The 20,134-nt window shown below is 35.3% G+C and overlaps 1 protein-coding gene across 1 annotated transcript in view; it reads right to left on the bottom strand.

Annotated features, from left to right (window-relative positions):
- Positions 1–20,134, bottom strand: part of CPNE8 (copine 8) — a 215,605-nt gene that overhangs the window by 75,649 nt on the left and 119,822 nt on the right. The window contains exons 9-10 of the mRNA XM_059185658.1: positions 17,976–18,080; positions 16,543–16,584 (exon numbers count right to left, since the gene is read on the bottom strand). Coding sequence (XP_059041641.1) covers positions 16,543–16,584; positions 17,976–18,080 — 147 coding nt within the window. The remainder of the gene's footprint in view (positions 1–16,542; positions 16,585–17,975; positions 18,081–20,134) is intronic.

The following is a 20,134-nucleotide window of genomic DNA, read 5'->3' as shown; positions in this document are numbered from 1 at the left end:
ACATAATAGTACATTTTAATATGTTTGTGTTTTATCTATTATTTAATATTAATATTTCATTTATTAACTTTATTTACACTTATTTATTATATCTATACAAAGGGATAAACAACACTTTTTAAGACAAGACAATGTATTTTTTTTTTAAAGATTTTATTTATTTGAGAGAGCCTGAGCCTGACCTGAGCCAAAGGCAGACATTTACATGACTGAGCCACTGAGGGGCCCTGACAATATTTTTAATGTGGTTTACATTGACGCACAAAATGATACATACCATACTAAAGAAAATGTTATATGTGATGATTTACAACATTTAAGTCCAAACTGTTTGCCCACATAGCCACTCCATTTTTTTAAATACAGGATATAGACATATTTTTAAAGTATATTTATAAATGTTACATTGTTTAAATTCCATGCGTATGTATTGACATTATATCAATTTTAACTACACATGAAGTCTAACTTTTTTTTACATCATTACCTTTAATTCTTTTCCATTTCCTGTAATAAGCTTAATGCATCGAAACATCATCAAGCAAATTTTCTCACTCAAATTAAAATTTACTGAAAGAGGAAACAAATTGTATATAGCCCAAAATTCTTAATATAAAATCATTTCTACCTAGCAATAGTTTTACAAATGCAATTTAATTCGTTGAAAGGTAGGATGAAATTTCTTTAGCTAGCCAGGATCTTTGGATATTTTTCTAGGAGTATATAAATTAAAAAGTGAATTGAGAGGGGCACCTGGGTGGCACAGCTGGTTAAGTATCTGCCTTGGGCTCAGGTCATGATCCCAGGGTACTGGGATCTACCCCTGCATAGAGCTCCCTGCTCAGCGGGGAACCTGCTTCTCCCTCTCTGCCACTCCCCCTACTTGTGTGAGTGCTCTCTCTCTCTCTCTCTAATAAAGAAAATCTTTAAAAAAAGTTAACTGAGATAATGTCTGAAGTCAGGATATCCTCTAATTTCATGAACTATGAAACATTTGTCATCCATGTCACATACTTTTCCCTCTATACTTTCAAAGTGATTGAATTCTAGTTCTTACCTTAAGTATTAATCTCTAGAAAGATAGATCTGTGTGATGCACTAACCTATTTCTGAAATTTAAACTATCAGCCAATGAGTATTTTTTTCACACTAATGAGAATAATAAAAATTAGTATTATACTAAGCAAAACAACAACAAAATACCAGAAGCAGGATTAGCATAAAACAATGGCCAAAAGATCAGTTTCATATTTTTTTAATTTTTAAAAATTTTTCAAAAGATTTAAGTTTTAAAAAATGAGATATTAAATCTCTATTCTTGTACCTTTTTAATCTTTTGCTGTCATTGGCCTATAGCCATATAAATGCAATTCAAAGTAATTACTCCCTTTCCAACAGATTGATAACGGATACCTTCATTCAAGAGTATATATACTTTATTTATACTATATTATTTATATTCAAGTATATATACTTTAGTTATGAGAAGATAAATTTAATTCATAGCTCTAAGAAAATTTGAGTAAAGCATCAGATGCTTTTATAAATTGTTCATTTATATACCATTTATATACATGGTATATTTCTGGGCTAGCCACTGAATATAGATTAGTACTTGTTTATATTTTACTTTTCACTCAAAAGTTGCCCCGGTTCATAGATAAATCTATCTGTTCATCTATCTAGATTTCATATTATATTGCTAGTTTTGCTCATTCTCTGTAAGCCTTGAATACCATTATATGTTTTTAAGACATAATAGTTTCATTGTTTCTTGCTTTTTCACAATGATGAAGACTGGAACACAGGAATTCTATCATTTCTCTACAAAGTTTGTTTTTTTAATAAAAAGCACGAGGAAAAAATTCTGACAGTAGTTATACACACACACCACACACTCTGTCTCTCTCATACACACACACACACACCACTGTCTCCCTCTCTCTTTCATGCACACACACACACACTTATACAACACACAACTCCCACCCCTAAGTAGCAAAAGTTGGCAAGTTGAATACTACAGTCCACTGCTACCCAGGGTTGGGTTCTTTTCATTGGCAAACAATCCCTTCTTTTCCTCTGGCATATCCTGTCTACTCTGTGTGCTGGGGCACCACTTCCCACTGTCAAGCCAGAGATGCCAAAAGACATCATAAATGTCCTAGCTCTCTTGCCAACCTGGCTTGTAAAGCAGTCTACCAGTTTCCATACTCTCTAGCCACCAGTCCCCACACTGTCCATTATCTTCCAGACAAACTGAGGGACTCCAGCAGGGCAGCTAGGATCAACTCCCAAGGGTGAAGCCCAAATAGAAGGAGATGAAAATACATTTGCTATTGAAATTCTTTCAAACCTCTAGTTAAAATGGAGAGCTTTCTTTGGTCAGTTTCAAGGTTTTAGATTTAGGAGACCTACAAGGAAAGAAAAAGTCTGTATCCAGTAAAAAGCTATGTGAATTACTATGGTTGTAGTTTTTAATTAACATGTATAGACAATTCAGATCATTCAGGTCCAAAAAGCAGTAATTCCAGCTCCCACCAAATTGCCTAGAATATTTATCTCAAATAAATACTTTGTGCTGTGTATACCAGCAGCATTGTTAGTAAAAACATGCACATCTTGTAAATTTTAAAAAATAATTACTCCACTGTGGTGAAATTGCACATTTAGAACTGACAGAGTTTACTGTAATCTCTGATTTAGATCTCATTTGGTGTCTCTGAACTTTCAGATAAGAAAGAATTCCTCCACATTGGAGACTGTGTGCTTATTTTTACATTAATACAATAGTAACTACTTATTGCCATTCAAGATTTATAAGATTTTCTTTGACTTTCTACATTTTTACCCTTTCACTTCTCAAAATGAAAATTATTTTCTTAAACTATGGAGAAAAAAACTTTTTAGGTAAAAGTTTTAGGCTTTAATAACTTTATGTGTTTTTAAAGGCATGTTCATTTTATAATAATGGTTTTAACAATGTGAATATAGGCACACCTGGGTGGCTCAGTCGGTTAAGCATCTGCCTTCCGCTGAGGTCATTGCTCCAGGCTCCTGGGATTGAGCCTGGCATCTTCTCCCTCTGCCTCTGCCTGCCACTCCCCCTACTTGTATGCTGGCATGTGCTTTCTCTTTCTCTCTCTCTCACCAAATAAATAAAATCTTTACCAAAGCAACAATAAAAAACAATGTGATTATCTTCAAAGTACTAAAATACAGAAATAGAATAATCTACCTCATAAAATATTTTTTGTGTGTTTTAGAAGCTTGAATAAATTATTTTTTAACCAAACAAGACTCCAGGGGACTATGAAGCAAAATTTCAGAATCACTGAGTTCCTAAGAGAGAGATCTCAGACATTAATCAAAGAATTAAAAGTACTCAGTGAATTGGTGTTTGGGTTGCTTAGATAGGATAATATTTATGTATAGGAGCTCTTTTTATTATAAGCGTAACAGAAACTTTGTCCTTAAAATACAGTATAAGTATCTGTGCATTTTCTAGCGGAAATGAAAGAAATATCTATGCAACACCATAAAAATAATGTCTGCCTACAAGTTTTACCTTTGGAATCTACTGACTTTGGGTAAATCAGCAGGCTTTCTAGTAAAATTTTTTCATCCCTCAAAACCATAAAATACATTTTCCTATTCATTTCCCCAAGAAAGTTTAGTTGATTAACTTGAACTATTCTGAACAGAACACCAGAAATTTGTTTTGGGTTCTTGCAAGAAAAATATCTTAGAAAATGGCTTGATGGGGAGCAGCAAATCAAACTTTTGAACCATAAAATATCAATTAGGGAACTCAGCTCTTACAGCAGTCAGTCATTTGGTCAAAAATTTAAAAAAAAAATACGTGAACATCAAGCACTCAAATATATATGAATATTTACCAAAGCTAAATTGTTATTGGGAGTGACAATATTCTATTTGTCTTAATTTTTTCCAGATTAGCAACTATGAAATTTTCCTTTCTAAACATGGTATGAATGTAACATGAATAAATGGCTATAATATATTTTTACCTTGTTTCAATTCCCTCAGGTTATGTCTACAAGGGTCATCATCAAATGCTAAAGGTATGAACTTATGTTTCAAAGAAAGATCTGGAACTCTGACTATCATGTTCCATTTATCCTATACTAGCAGTACCTGGAAAGATAATTAAAGCAATAAGCAGTAGTTTGGTTTGAAAACCAGTGACTCCCTAATAGTCATGTAAAATGGACAAATCATTTCCACATTTTAAACTCGAACTTTCATATCTGGGAAAAGAACAATAATACTTCCTACTGGAATATCTTTTTCTTTAAGAATTGAGAAGAAATATGTAAAACTGCTTGGGATACCAAATTAAATTTAAGACTCTCATAATGAATGATTTTGAAATTGAATTACCAAGCTATTCCATAAGAGCAATTTATGTAACAAAAAGATTGCACACACCACATTGTCTCTTTCTTATTCATTTTCACTCTCTCTGACTAGCCAATTTCAATGAAATATTAAAATTGTTAAAAAGTAAAGGTAAAGCAAATTCATGTCCGTAGTGAACTTCTCATTTGCTAAGTTTTAATAAACTGTTTTTTCTAGGACTTAGTTGTCACTAAGTTTAGTTTTATACGTATTTGGAATTCTAGCAGGTAATTAATAAACACAATACAGTTATACAATATCTACAGGTTACACAAAATCTCAAATTGTCTTGGTGTTCAAAATCACAGAGAAAATAATAGGTGATGATTGCCTATCAATATATCTTATTGCATAAATGATCAGCATCCTTATTATCTGACAACTCTTAAGTTTCATTTAATTGGAAGACTTTTATCACCAGCTCTGTAGAATTTTCCCCCAAAACTCCCAGTGAGCAATCCTATATACTTCTATTGTGTCAAAGAGATCTTTTAATTAGAAGATCCTCCAATTTATGCTTCTGATTTATATTCCAGCATCTCTCCAATTCCTAGCCTCATATTTCTAATAGCCTGATACGCATTCTCTACTGTGATATGTAACTTTAAAAAGAGAAATTGGGGCAAAAAAAAGAAAAGGAAATACAGTGAATGACAAAAGTAATCTTGGGGGAGATAAATAGAAGCAGGGTAAAACCTAGACAGGTATGGAAAACATCTCTATCAGTTAGAAAGATAGCATTAGCTGGGTTTTGTAGAAGAAAGCACAACAGACTTAGACTGATGTGATCTGAGATTTTTTGTTCCTCTAGCATGAAGTCATCATGTGTTTTAGCACTGTCTGATTGAAACCATTCACTAGGTTTAAATTTGGGAGTCTCTCAACAGAACTAAGAAACTTCTACACAGCAAAGGAAACAACAAAATTAAAAGGCAACTATGGAATGAGAGATATCTGAGAAAGGGTTAATATCCAAAATATATAAGGAACTTAAAAAACTCAACACCCAAAAAGTGAATAATCCAATTAAAATATGGGCAGAAGCTATGAATAAATGTTTTGCCAAAGAAGATATACAGATAACCAACAGACTCAAGAAAAGATGCTCAACATCATTCATCATAGAGGAAATACAAATCAAAATTACAATGAGATATCACCTCACACCTGTCAGAATAGCTAACATCAACAACACAAGAAACAATAGGTGTTGATGAGGATGTGGAGAAAGGGGAACCCTTCTGCACTGCTGGTGAGCGTGCAAACCCGAGCAGCCACTTTGGAAAACAGTATGGCGTTTCCTCAAAAAGTTAAGAATAGACTATCCTATTACCCAGCAACTGCACTAGTAGATATTTACCCAAAGAATACAAAAATATTAATCAAAGGGATACATGGACCCAGATGTTTATAGCAGTGTTGTCTACAATAATGCACAAACAATGAAGACAATCCGGAGCAAGACACTTAACCTTCATTTATCAGCAAAATGAGGAAGATAACAGGTAATTAATACCTACAGGATTCTAGAGTGAGTTTCTAACAATTGTTCTCAACCCAAATCTGCATTAGGATGACCTGGGGAGTTTTTTCCCAAATTTTCCAATTTTTTCAAATTTTCAAACAATTCCCATTTAGACTGTATCCCAAGCCCACTTAAGCAGTATCTGGAGAGGTATTATAGTAAGAAAAGGGCCGCAAGTATTTCTCATGGAGACACGCAGTTGCAAATGGTCCACAAGGTTTCTGGCAGTAAGTGAAAAAAATATGTATTTTATTCTTGATTATACAAAAAGGTTAAGGTTTTCTATTTCATAGAATGGAGATGACACAAAATCATTATAGAGATGTGCAAAATATTCCTCAACATAAGCAAAGGGAAAACCCTTTTAAACATGAATACAATTGATAAAACTATGTGAAGTCACAAATATGTTAATCAAGACTACATTTTATCCAGTACTTTAGTGGCTAAAAACAATCACCATGAATGGGGAAAGAGGTTAAGCCTTTGTGTTTTTCTCTTGGAAAAATCAACACATTTCTCATCCATGTTATAATATAAATAAACTGTATTTTTTTTTCCAGACTATAATTACAAACTGAAATAGTCTGAAGGGTGGCATGAAATGATAATAAAAATAATCAAAATAAGTAATGTGTTGCTTCAGAGTTGAATGACTGTCTTGTCTACACAAGTGTCCATCTCTCAAAATGGTTTTTAAAACTCTGCTTCCATGGGGCGCCTGGGTGGCTCAGTGGTTGAGCCGCTGCCTTCGGCTGGGGTCATGATCTCAGGGTCCTGGGATCGAGTCCCGCATCGGGCTCTCTGCTCAGCGGGGAGCCTGCTTCCTCCTCTCTCTCTGCCTGCCTCTGCCTACTTGTGATCTCTCTCTGTCAAATAAATAAATAAAATCTTAAAAAAGAAAAATCATAAAACTCTGCTTCCTTTCATTAGGAGACTGTTCTTTGGTGAAAAATCTTCTTTATATGAAATTATTCTTGAATGCTTTGAATATAATAGAAATAGAAATGTTTTCATCTTAGGACAAAAACTAAGGACCCATGGAGATGTTAACAGGGACTTGAATCAAAACCATCAGCCATAAGGCAGATGGTATCTTAATTTTTTTGGAAAATAAAGTACAATTAAAACTTTCCTTTTTGTTATTGCTCAACATTAAAATAGGATCTAGAACCCTACATATGGAAAATACAGATGGAATTTGCTTATGATTTAGATGTTTCCATCTCTGAAGTTAATAAGGCAAGAGTGACTATATATTAATGAAATGAGTAAGAAAAAAATTAAGATGTTGTTTCTATAAAAAATCAATGGGAAACTTGGAATAAATGGGTGATCTGTGAGCCAGTTTAATTTTGCCACCTCATTCACACAGCACTATATGACGCTTTCCTAGGTATATAAGCAACTGGATTGAATTTCACAATGTATAACCAAAAAGTACACACAAATATGTCCATGAAGCACTAATCATATTAATAACTGAAAAGTCTCTCAGTAGTAGAATGAACAAATCACATGTAACATGAACAAATTTCACAAATTTTTTTTTTCAAGATTTTATTTATTTATTTGACAGAGAGAAATCACAAGTAGACGGAGAGGCAGGCAGAGAGAGAGGGAAGCAGGCTCCTTGTTGAGCAAAGCCCGATGCGGGGCTCGATCCCAGGACCCTGAGATCATGACCTGAGCTGAAGGCAGCGGCTTAACCCACTGAGCCACCCAGGCGCCCCAAATTTCACAAATTTAATGTTAAGGAAAGGCAGACAAAAAAAGAGAACCTACTATGCAATTCCATTTATATAAAATTCAAAAACAGGCAACACTAAGCCATGCTAATGAAAGTCTGGAAAAGTGGTTACTGGGCAAGAGGTGCAAAAAATGAATGGAAGAGGGAGGAGGCGGCTTCTGCAGTGCTTGGTAAAGTCATATTTTTGATGTGGGTGCTAAATATATACAAGGTAAATTCCATCTATGAAATTTCAGGGAGCTGTGTATTTATGACTTCTGCACTTTTCTATGTGACATTAGTATTCACTTAAAAAGCTCATTTTAGGGGTGCCTGGGTGGCTCAGTGGATTAAGCCGCTGCCTTCGGCTCAGGTCATGATCTCGGGGTCCTGGGATCGAGTCCCGCATCGGGCTCTCTGCTCAGCAGGGAGCCTGCTTCCCTCTCTCTCTCTCTCTGGCTGCCTCTCTGTCTACTTGTGATTTCTCTCTGTCAAATAAATAAATCTTTAAAAAAAAAAAAAAAAAAAAAAAGCTCATTTTAGGGGCACCTGGGTGGCTCAGTGGGTTAAAGCCTCTGCCTTCCACACAGGTCATGGTCCTGGGGGCCTGAGATCGAGCCCCGTGATGGGCTCTCTGTTCAGCAGGGAGCCTGCTTCCCCTCTCTCTCTCTGACTACTTGTGATCTCTGTCAAATAAATGAATAAAATCTTAAAAAAAAAACAAAAAAGCTCATTTTAACAAAAGATGCTTTTTGCTCTATCTCCTACTACATTTAGAAAGACTTTCAAATTCAGAGATTATTTCATGGTGTTCTATTTTCTTTTCTTTGTGTACACTTTCCATTTAGGTGGCAATGTTTTGGTCAATGGTATTTAGATTTTAAAATTTAGATCTGAATACTAAATCATGTCTACAGACCAAATAAAAAGTAAAATTTTCAGGTAATTTGAGTTCTTTTTCTATGCTACAGGGGAACAACTCATGCCACCTGAAAGACATCTCTTTAGCATGTGCATTATTGTAGGCTGATTATTTTTAAGAAACAGAAGGCTCAGGAGGAACCTCTGACCTTCCACCTAACTGCCCGAGAGACTTTAGGTAGAGGACCTGCTCCAGGAAGGGAGCTGTCACTATAGATTACTATATTATAATATTATCTGGGTATGAAAAACAGGGAGGAACTCAGCAAAGTCTGTTAAAATTGCTCCTGTGTCTCAACTGCTTCTGCAGGGCTAGCAAACATACATATTACCACTTTTAGCCTAGTAAAAACATTTATACCCTTTTCATAAATATCCATACTTATTTCCTCTTTTAACCATGTGGAACCTGTAAATAAGAATTAACTTTGGAAATGTCAAAATTCATACCAGTGACAGTAGTGGCATTATTTATTCCTTAGAGATGCTGAAGTTGGCAACTGACAGGATGTGGTAGCTGAGAGCAAGGGAAGGGTCGATATAATTTTGATCTTTCAAGTCTGCAAACCTGGGATTATGGTAACTCCTAGAGATAATACTTAGGGGTGTAAATCCAGTAGAGTCAAAGTCATTGTAGAGACACAAAAACATTTGTCTACTCACCCACTGTTCAGAGTGAGTCTGCTCTAAACCCATTGTCTACTCTTCACTGTTCAGTCTCTGGTGTGCCTTCCTACTACCCCAGTTCCCAAGGACTTTCCCCAAGGCTCTCCAAGCCACGCTGCATCCAACAATGAAAAGGCTGACCCTGGCAAAGAAAAGGGATTTCTAGGACTCGACTTTCATTATATAGCTCTCATCTATTCTGATGGTTGATAAACATTTTGAGTATCATCCCTGGTAATCTCATGATAGAATAAAACCTATGAGAGGAAAGGCAGATTTAGTGATGAAACTGATGACTAATTCAAATTGGATATAATTAAATAGGCTCAGTCTCTTCTTTGTAAAATAAAGAATTAACACTAAGAGCCCTAAGGACTCTAATAGTACCTTATGTAAAAAACTAGAAATTAATTTACATTCTGAATTTGACTGTTTATATTCTAAATAATAAGCTGATCATAAATCAAAATTCAGTGTAAAGTGTGTTTGTGATTTGAATTTGGCAATTCTGTTGTTTACTCAGTGAAAATCACCCGTATTTGAACATGGAATAAAGTAGAAAAATTAATGTGTACAATAAGATCATAGATATGTGAATATAAAATCCTAGATATCTGCAAATGGTTAAAAAAAAAAAAGAGAGAGAGAGAGAGAAAATGACAGCTGAATTAATTACTCATTGCCTGAAGTTTCACTAGAGAAATATAATCACTAATATTATTCAAGACCATGTTATAATTTCAAGTAGGGTAGAAAGGAGAAGATAAGTAACAAGCACTGACGGAGAACAGTGTGTTCATCAGAAAAACAACAGAGTTATTTCAAATTCTCTTTCTGTAATATTGAAATAACACAGCAAGAAGTTAATACATTAAAGGACATTAATAATGTAATACTATAGTTTACAGCGTGAGAAATAATAAGACAAAACAAAGTCCTTGGCCTCCAAGAGTTTAGCTTTAATACGAAAGATAAGGCAGAAACAAAATTTCAACCGAAGTCTTAACATACAGATACACTAATAAATATTCCTAAATGGTAAACACAGGATCCAAGAGAGAGAGGGAGCAAATGAATTCACATGTACAGGGAAAGCTTTCAGACAACTGATAGCATTTAAATTGGGCCTGGACAGAAAATCAACAGACAAAAATTAACACAAAAGTGGAAGGATATAGAAAATGCATTAAAGATAATTAAAATATCACTGTATAAAAATTAGAGATGTGTATTGTCACTAGCCTGACAACCTGTTTAGCACATGAGGAACAATTTCTTATAACAATTATATATAAACGATTTCAATAACAATTTCTTCCATAACTAATCAAGTTTCTACTAGAACATAGAGACATACAAATATAAAAATTTGATTAGCACTTTAGGTATCAATACATAAATAATTAAATCAGTCTTTAATGAGGGTTAAGAATTGTAGACTGAAGTGAAAAGTGGACAAAACCCTCAAAAACTGCATATGAGAAAAATCATTACCTAGATTTGTAGGAGGTGTGTGTGTGTGGGGAAGTAGTATGTCAGTAAATATCATGTCAATTAGGAAATTCCGTTTATCAACATTTTTTAAAAGTCTCAAAGGAAGTGGTAAGTGGTGGAAAAATAAAAGAGGCTGAACACTGTCTACTGAATACACATTTAGAACATTCAGGGTTAACTGCAAACAGAGGCTAATTGTTAAGGGAAGATCAATTAGAATAAGTGAGGGAATTTAAAATAAATGAGACAAATAAAAAAAGGTTTTGCACGTGTCTCTCCTAAATGAGTCATAAATGTCTTAGACAACTTATAAATAAGTTTTTGAGTGAAGCTCTGGACCAAGAATCACTGTTCTTTCCCACCGTGATGATGCAGTAATTGCAGAAATAAAACATCAAGCGTGTTTATCAAATATCTTCAAAGGTAACATACAAGAAAATGATAGCATTTATCTGGCATTTCACAGATCAATGGAGTTTGTGCTTTCTTGTCATAAGTGTCACTCACTATTTAAAAAGACTACATTTGATACAGAGCAGAGTGCTAATAAGAAAACTTCTCTCCTTTCTCAGCAGACTTCAAGAGCCAAATTTTATGACTGGCAGTTCACTAGTTCAGCCTTTCCATGAAATCACGTTCCAGGAGATGGAGATCTACTCGGTGGCCCATTTACAATCAGTCCCACATTAGAGCCACATGGTTTTAATGCAGAGCTGTTCTGCTAATGCTCCCTGAATTTTAAATTAAGCTACAAAGTCAGCTGAAGCTACTTCAAGCAATTGAAGCTTTTCAAAGATACCACTACTGATTGCTTTGTAACCCAGACAAGTCAGTTTCTCAGCACTTCAGCTTTGCAATTGTTAAAATGAGGTTTAAATAGTCTTTCTTCATATCCCTTGAAGAAATGGTGGGAGTTATGGAGATGATTTTAGTAAAGTGGTTTAACTTGTTGAAAATTGGTGCATTTACACTGATTATTCATGCCAAGGTCAAGCAATGTCTCCACACTCTCTGACCACTGCCAGTGTGTTTAAATAAAAAAGGACAAATAACTATGTCTCTTCGGTTCCAAACTAGCTCAGGATACTCATTTTTTTTTTCTTTTTAAGATTTTATTTATTATTTATTTGACAGATAGAGATCACAAGTAGGGCAGAGAGGCAGGCAGAGAGAGAGAAAGGAGGAAGCAGGCACCCCACCGAGTGGAGAGCCCGATGCGGGGCTCGATCCCAGGACCCTGGGACCATGACCAGCTCAGGATACTCATTTTAATGTCAACTGGTTACCTGAGCAACAGCATTACCACACTTCTGTATGCTTCATGGATGCACAAGATGTTTGTTCCAGCATTGATTTCAAGTTGATGAACTCAGCTCAACATACCCTTAGAATTCTGACCCAAGATAACACCACTTCCTGAAGTTCCTAATCTGTGAATATAATTATCACCTCCACTGTCGGAAGTACCCTAGCTAATAAAACAAAATGGGATGGTAAGCAAATAACCCTGTCAAGCATTGTTCACTTGAATTTTTGACTGAAATAATCTCCCTAGGCTGAAAGATCAGATTATCTGTTGGGTTTCCTATGGTCAAATTTATACATAAAATAATACAGATATCTGACCAGTTTTTTTCCCACTTTATAAGGGGACACCTCTAAACTTCTGTGAAATACAGACAAAAATGGAGTTAAAAGTTTTAAAACAAATACATGATACAAAGTCACTTATGATATATACTGTATGGATTTAATGGGGCTACATGATGCTATCAACTATCATAACTGCCAAACAAGATGCTGCAACAGGGCCAGCTTGAATGCAGTATGCCGCAAGCAAGAGTACATACCAGGATTCAAAGACCTAGTATAAAACAATGTAAAGTGTCTCATTAATAATTTCATAATGGGGCACCTGTGTGACTCAGTCAGTGAAGCGTCTGCCTTTGGCTCCGGTCATGATCCCAGGGCCCTGGGATTAAGTCCCAAGTTGGGATCCCTGCTCGGTGGGTAGCCTGCTTCTCCCTCTCTTGCCTGCTCTTTCTGCCTCTCCTTATCTCTGTTGCTATCTCTGTCTCTTTCTCAAATAATTAAATCTTAAAAAAAAAATAACTTTGTATTGATTCCATATTAAAATAACATTTTGCACATACAGAGTTAAATAAAATATATTATTACATCAGTTTCACTGGTTTTAGTTTTTAATGCTGCTACCAGAAAATTTAAATTACATATAGAATTTGCACTGTATTTATACTGGACAATGCTGTTATAGCTGTCAAAAAAAGGCAGGAGGAACCCACTGAGTAAATAATCTTTTCTAAATAGAGGAAACGAAAGTTCTCAATCTAGACAGAGAATTTAAAAACTGATATATGTACAAGATTTATGACAAGTACTAAAAAGGACAGGATGACAAAGAATAGGAAACAGCTTCTGCTGATAATTACATTGTATCATGAAAATAATGAGTGTCAAATCATGTTCATCTGATTTAAGGAAAGAACATTTACAATGGGAAATCCTGTCAGATAAACTAAAATGCATGTAAAAAGTATAACCATATGTTATTATAAGCACATGTAAGCCCATACTGGAATATCAACTTATGTAACAATCCAGTGACTAGTAGTATTGCATTATAAAACTAGTATCTGGATTTTATGGCATTTACACATCACTGTTATCAGAGACCAATGTGCCTTTCAAATTTCATAAATTACATTATTTAGTAAAAGGGTTATCAAAAATTATTTAATCATGATTTTAATTTTTCTTTTTATATGTCATTCTCAACTGTAATTTTGCTAACACTGAAAAGGCTAATAAGCACACACAGATTATACAGATTTATATGCTGAAATTTCTAATATCAAAATATGGACCTATGGGGCACCTGGGTGGCTTAGTCATTAAGCATCTACCTTCAACTCAGGTCATGATCTTATTCTCATAATCCAAGACAGCTCTCTTCTACAATGCACTGGCCCTTTCAATAGCTACCAGGATTTTCTTTCAAAATCTGTAATACTCATTTCTCTCTATGTACCTTCCCATTACATACTCTTGCTACCTAGTAATGCTTCCTCCACTTCTTTGGGTAATAGAAAATGTTAGGTAGTGACATACTTATGTTAAAAGGTTTCTTGGGGTGCCTGGGTGGCTCAGTGGGTTAAGCCTCTGCCTTCGGCTCAGGTCATGATCCCAGGGTCCTGGGATGGAGCTCGAGCCCCGCATAGGGCTCTCTGCTCAGCGGGGAGCCTGCATCTCCCCCCACCCCCACCTGCCTGCCTCTCTGCCTACTTGTGATTTCTGTCTGTAAAATAAATAAATAGGGGCGCCTGGGTGGCTCAGTGGGTTAAAGCCTCTGCCTTCGCCTCGGGTCATGATCCCAGGGTCCTGGGATCGAGCCCCACATCGGGCTCTCTGCTCAGCGGGGAGCCTGCTTCCTCCTCTCTCTCTCTCTGCCTGCCTCTCTGCCTACTTGTGATCTCTGTCTGTCAAATAAATAAATAAAATCTTTAAAAAAAAAAATAAAAATAAATAAATAAATAAATAAATAAAATCTTTAAAAACAAAACAAAACAAAAAAGGTTTCTTAAGTACTCTCTTCATTCTCCCTAGTGACCATATTATCAACAACTACCAAAGCATCATAGAGTTAAGACCATTGCCCAGGTTAAAGGCTTTTACCTAATTGCCACAATTTACAGTTCTATTTTTATGGAAATATAGCATATTAGTCATGAGTGAACTGTTGAAGCCTACTGTCAGGGTTCAAGTTCTGGCTGCACCATTTGTTTGTTGTGTGACTTTGCCTTGATTTCTCTATCCGTAAAATGGTATTAATATAGTTCCTATTTCTTATTGTGAAAATTACAAAAGGAATAACATGAAAAATGCTTAAAGAATAACTGGCACATTAAAAACAATCAATAAATCATCCTGGTTAGGAATGCTCAAAACTCCAATATCAAAAAAGAAAAAATAATAATTAAATTCCAAGATAATTCTGATCTCCAAAACAATTCAAACTTTTTGTGGCTCAGAAGTAAACTGGAGACAGAAGGAGAGTCATAAAATCTCACTTTTCAAACCAGGACAATAAAATATCTACAATGTCTGCAAATTTAGGATTAAAAGTCATGGATGCAAATCAAATCTGAATTTGAACACTTCATTTCATAGTGTTCAGATCGAAACCATTTCCCCAATTTCCCAAAAATACTAGGAAAAAGCTGCCACTTTTGCCCACTCTCAATTAAAATTTAAAACAGGGTACATGATACAAGGCATAAAGTCCTACTTTACTCAGAAGAGCAGTATTTCTTTTTCTATTTATTCAGAGATGCAAAACTCATTTTCTCAATGAATAAAGTTTAATGGAGCGTTAAGTACTATGGAAATGCTTTCTCCTAGGAGAAAACATAATTTTTTCTACTTAGATTTCTCAAGAATCCATGTAGAATTCTTGTAAAGAAGACCTATATAAATTATCAATTAAATACATAAGCTGACAGAAATATAAAGATCTGTGGTATAACGTGGATTGTCTTTAAGAGTAACTACAACTGGTGTTAGGAAGTTTACCCGAGTCATGCTTGGGATATCACATGAAGACAGAAACCAGTTATCTGGTGAGAACTGAAGTATGGGATAGTGTCTTTACCTCTTTCTCTATCCTTCCTTTTCATTCCATGAAAAGGAGAAAAAACTAGCTGGGCCAAATTCCAGGGCACAAATTAGACCATGTGTGCAAATGAATGCAGGTCCAATGTCACCAACATGCAGGGTGTGGCTCTCCAGTCAGCTATTTTCCTAATCTATGTAGCAGAAGGGATGTCTCCTCAGGACAGCCCAGACTTTTCAGCTGAACTTGTTCCTCCATTACCAGGAATGCTCAAGTATCCAGACACCCTCAACCCTTTGGGCTAGGCTGTTGACTTCTATAAAATGTGGTGGGACAGGCGTTGCTTAGATCTTGGGCTTCAACTGCACACTTCAGTTCTATTTTTCAGAGAACTTTGGGTTGGAGTGTAGGGCATTAGCCCAGCAAAATTAAGTGTGTCCTTTGCTTTTGCACTTGCCATTCTCCCCTGACATCTGTGTATTTCTATCCCTTCAGGAAGACCTGCAGAGGCAGCTCTGTAGGGCAAGGTGAGATGTGAGCATTTCTGGGTTCCTTGGCTTAACATCATTTAACAACACCTCAAAAACAGTGGAAAACTAAAGAAGAAAGAGAAAAAGTAGTGAGTCCCCTCTCTTTCAGGATTTAACATGTGTGACATGCAGAGGGAAACCATGATTTTGGAGTTCTGAACATCTATTTGCATTGTGAATCACCAGACATAATTCTAGTTTAGTTTGTTTTTTGTTTGTGTCTTTTTTTAGGGGGGAAGGGTACTCAGGTACCCATTTGGGTTCCTACAAATGACATGGATAGAAAGGTTTTAGGAACCTTCAGAGAGATTTATGAGACCCACGCATTTGAGAATCAGTACCATGAAAGTATAACACAAGACATCTGTAAGGTGTACAATAAAAAATCAAGTCCTAGTTGAAAATCTTTACTACAATACTGGCAACGAGGAAGACCTCTATCTTATTCTCCAAGTTGAAAAATTACACAAATTCTTAAAATTTCATGTAAGCACCTCACTAACATTTAGAAAAATAAGACAAAAATCTGAAATCTGCAGATTAATATTTTAAAAATGTGTTCACTTCAATATACTACTTAAAGCATATTAAGTTTCAAGAGCCAGAATAAAAGACATTGTCTTACCTCCCATCTCGATCCCAGTCATACACTTCTACTTTGATTGTTCTGTTCATGGGGAAAACATTCACATAAAGTTACTTAGTACAATTAAAAAATATCATTGAGAATTAAAAAATCAGTTATAGATTTTTTTAGATGAAATGTATGCTTACAGGTTTTTACAAATACTTTGAAATAGATTTTACTGATTTTATTACTCTTTTTTGATTTATATCTTAAAATAGGTTTTTCAAATCTTATTGCTTCTTTAAAGGGAGTAGGGAAAGTATATGTATAATCTGACATGGCTCCTCAACAGGAAGGTAGGCAGCTACTTCTCTAGAAAACTACTGTGTTAGAGCAAGATTTCTCAATCTCAGCATGGATCAAAATCACATGAGGGCTTCTCAAAACTTGAGTGCTTAGACTTCATGCGCAGAGTTCCTGGTTCACTGGGTTTCAGTTGGGGCCTGAGAATCTGAATTTCTACAAAGTTAACCAGGTGATGCTAATCATGAACCACATTACAAGAACCACTTTCTAAAGAATGAGTGAAGTTAAATAAAGTTATGATCTATTTAAATGCATAAAATGACAGTCGAGTTTTAAAGTAAATTTAATGGCATGCTGCTAACAATGCTTTCTATGATATCAGTTATTGGAATAAATTTTTCTAATATTTTTTCTAATATTTTTTTAATATTTTTTTTCTAATATTTTTAAAATATTTTTTCTAATATTTTTCTAATATTCCAGTAACAAGATAATAAAGAGACTGTATTTTTACCTTCTATTTATTTGCTTTTCTTTTCGGGTAAGGGCTTTTATATTATAACCTTATAATCAACTCTCAAATGAAAAAGAAGAAAAGAAATTTTGATATTAAGGAACCTTTAGGTATATTGCAGGAGTATCTTCAGGGCCACCCCACCCACCTACTCATAAAACACCAGCATCTCCCTGTTCTACATCTAATAGATAGAAGAACTTCTGTGATTCAATGACCATGAGAACAGTGATACCAAGTAACATTTTCAAGAGTGCATCAAAGTTGATAATATACCTAGTCATAGCCTTGTAGCTTCCATTTTTACTTATCCCTCTCTAGAAAGATAATACCAAATGAAAGCATTGAGGCAATGAAAATTTTAGGGTAATGTTTGAATAGTATGTTAAAACAAACTAATATTTAATATATTTTTAGCATTTTGTACATTACTGGTCTTGGCAAATCAGTCAGTTTTACCAAACTTGAGTCAAATTATCTCTCTTCCCCAAATCATCATGGATTAAAAAAAACATTATTCAGAAAATTCTGAACAAATCATCTATGCTTGTTAAATACACTTTTACATATGTAAAGAAGACACCTTAATTTTTAAAAAATTGGCTTAGATTATTAGATACAAAGTCTGTAGGAAATATTCCAAAGTCTCAGAAAAGCTGTCATTTATTACCTGTCATAATCACCATTACATAATGCTCTGACTGAGATCTTGAATGCTTGCCATACAGGATTTAGAGTGTTTTTGACGACTTCTGTTTTATGACAAATTGTAAAACTGTGAAAAACAAAAGAAAAGGTTCCACTTATTTTCATAATTTGATTATGATATATTGCTTTAGTAGGCATTCTTCTCTTTCTTCTTTGTGTAGAACAAATGTCAATCTTCCTGCAGATGGTATATGACTTAGTAAAAAGAGATTTGTGGTTTTAGAACTTTAAAGATAAGTTCACTACAATATAAAGCAATGAGATTTTGCAGTAAGTTTAAGAAAAATAATCTTTTGCAGATTCAATAAATTCTAAAGCTGCTCTGTAAATAAGCTCTATAAAAATTGTGAGGACATACTGAAAGAGTGAAAAATATCTATGGCTAAGAACATGAAGGTCATCAGTATTCCCCCAAAATATTAGCTTCTTGTAGTGTTGGGGACAAAAACCTGGTGGGGATGGATTTAAGACAGAGAAGAGAAACAGACACATGTGTAGAGAATATATTTGAGGTGTTTAGCCGTAAACAGAAATTGGGGTTAGCTTCAGGGATAGATTAATCCACAGAAAGGTTTGTGGTTTTTGTTACTTTTCAATTTTTCTCCGTGGGAAGGAAGAAATAACAGCAAGGTTGTATGCTAAATGGAAGATCCAACAGAGGGGCACCTGGGTAGCTCAGTCAGTTAGCCGTCTGCCTTCCACTCAGGTCACGCTCTCAGAGTCCTCCATGCTTAGTGGGGAGTCCGCTTCTCCCTCATGCTTGTGTGCCCCCCCAAATAAATAATAAAAATAAAAATTTTAAGAAAAAAAAAAGGGATGGATCCAACAAATAGGAAACAATTTACTATGCATAAGAGAAAGACTGGAGCAATGTGCTTAAGTAGATGAGAGTGGCTGGGATCCAGGGCATCTATGAAGGAGTTGTGGTCTTGGGATCACAGATAGCCATTTTGCAGGAACCTTCAGGAAGGTAGAGTGCACTGCAGATGTTGTGATGAGAAAGTTCTCCAATTGCATCGATTTTCGTATGAAATAAGAAGGATGAACCTCAGTAAAGAAAAGTGGGCGGAAGTGCTGAACTCTCTGGGAGAGAGGGAAACTTGGTGGATCAAGCAAAAAAGTAGGATTCTTGGAGAGACCCAAGGGCCTTCATTAAGATAAACATCATGACCTTAAAGTGAGACACTAAGTTTATGGTTCTTTCTTTATCTAAACCATTGGCTCTACAGACCTAAAGAATACACAATAAGAGGTAAGATCCATGTAGCATTAAAGCTGGTTTTTCTGATTCAAACTCCAGCATTGTTTCCATCAGACCATTCAATTTCCATACATGAATCAGGTCCTAGAAATGCTCTTGCCTAATGTAAATACATGCAGCAGTTCATGAGATATAAAATGATCTTGGTCAGAATGATACCCAAACCCAGTCCTAACTAAGACCTTAGTAATGAAGTTTTCCAAATACTGGGATGCCTGTAACAGTCATAAACATGAGAATATTACCTAAGCACCATACTGAACATGCTGCACCTAACCCACACAAGAAAATACTCTCACTTTGAAAAGCCTCGGAGTCCATTTCCCTCCTCTCAGGTAAGAGGAGTCTCCTTCTATTACGAGACCAAATAGAAACATAAAAGGATCAAGTATTCATCACAAGACTGGTGTCATTAGTGCCATCCCCTTCCCTGGTTGTATCCTCACCCAGTTAAACAGACTCCTGCTACCAAACTGACAGAGCTCAAGAGAATATATTGTGGTCAAATGCTCTCAGACTTGACTCACTAAAAACAATTTAGGGGCAAAAGCCACGGAAAGAAAGATTGAAGATAGACTGTGCAAACTCAAAAAGGGTCACTGAGATGTCTAAAACCGAGGAAAAAAAAGGAGATAAGGGAAGACTAGACAGGGAACAGAGAGAAAAGACAGTACACAAAAATGGTTAAGAAAAGCTCATGGGGACAAAATTAAATACATAACTGACCCATTCTTGAATAATACAGGGGTCAGGGGCATGGACCTACCAGTCAAAAATCTGCACATAACTTTTGACTCCCTCAAAAATGAACTAATAGTCTACTGTGACTGGAAGCCTTCTGATAATATAAACAGTTAACT

This window comes from Mustela lutreola, chromosome 8 (assembly GCF_030435805.1).
Source record: "Mustela lutreola isolate mMusLut2 chromosome 8, mMusLut2.pri, whole genome shotgun sequence".
NCBI lineage: Eukaryota > Metazoa > Chordata > Mammalia > Carnivora > Mustelidae > Mustela > Mustela lutreola.
The sequence above is the reverse complement of the archived record's forward strand: the minus strand, read 5'-3'. Positions and strand labels throughout refer to the sequence as shown.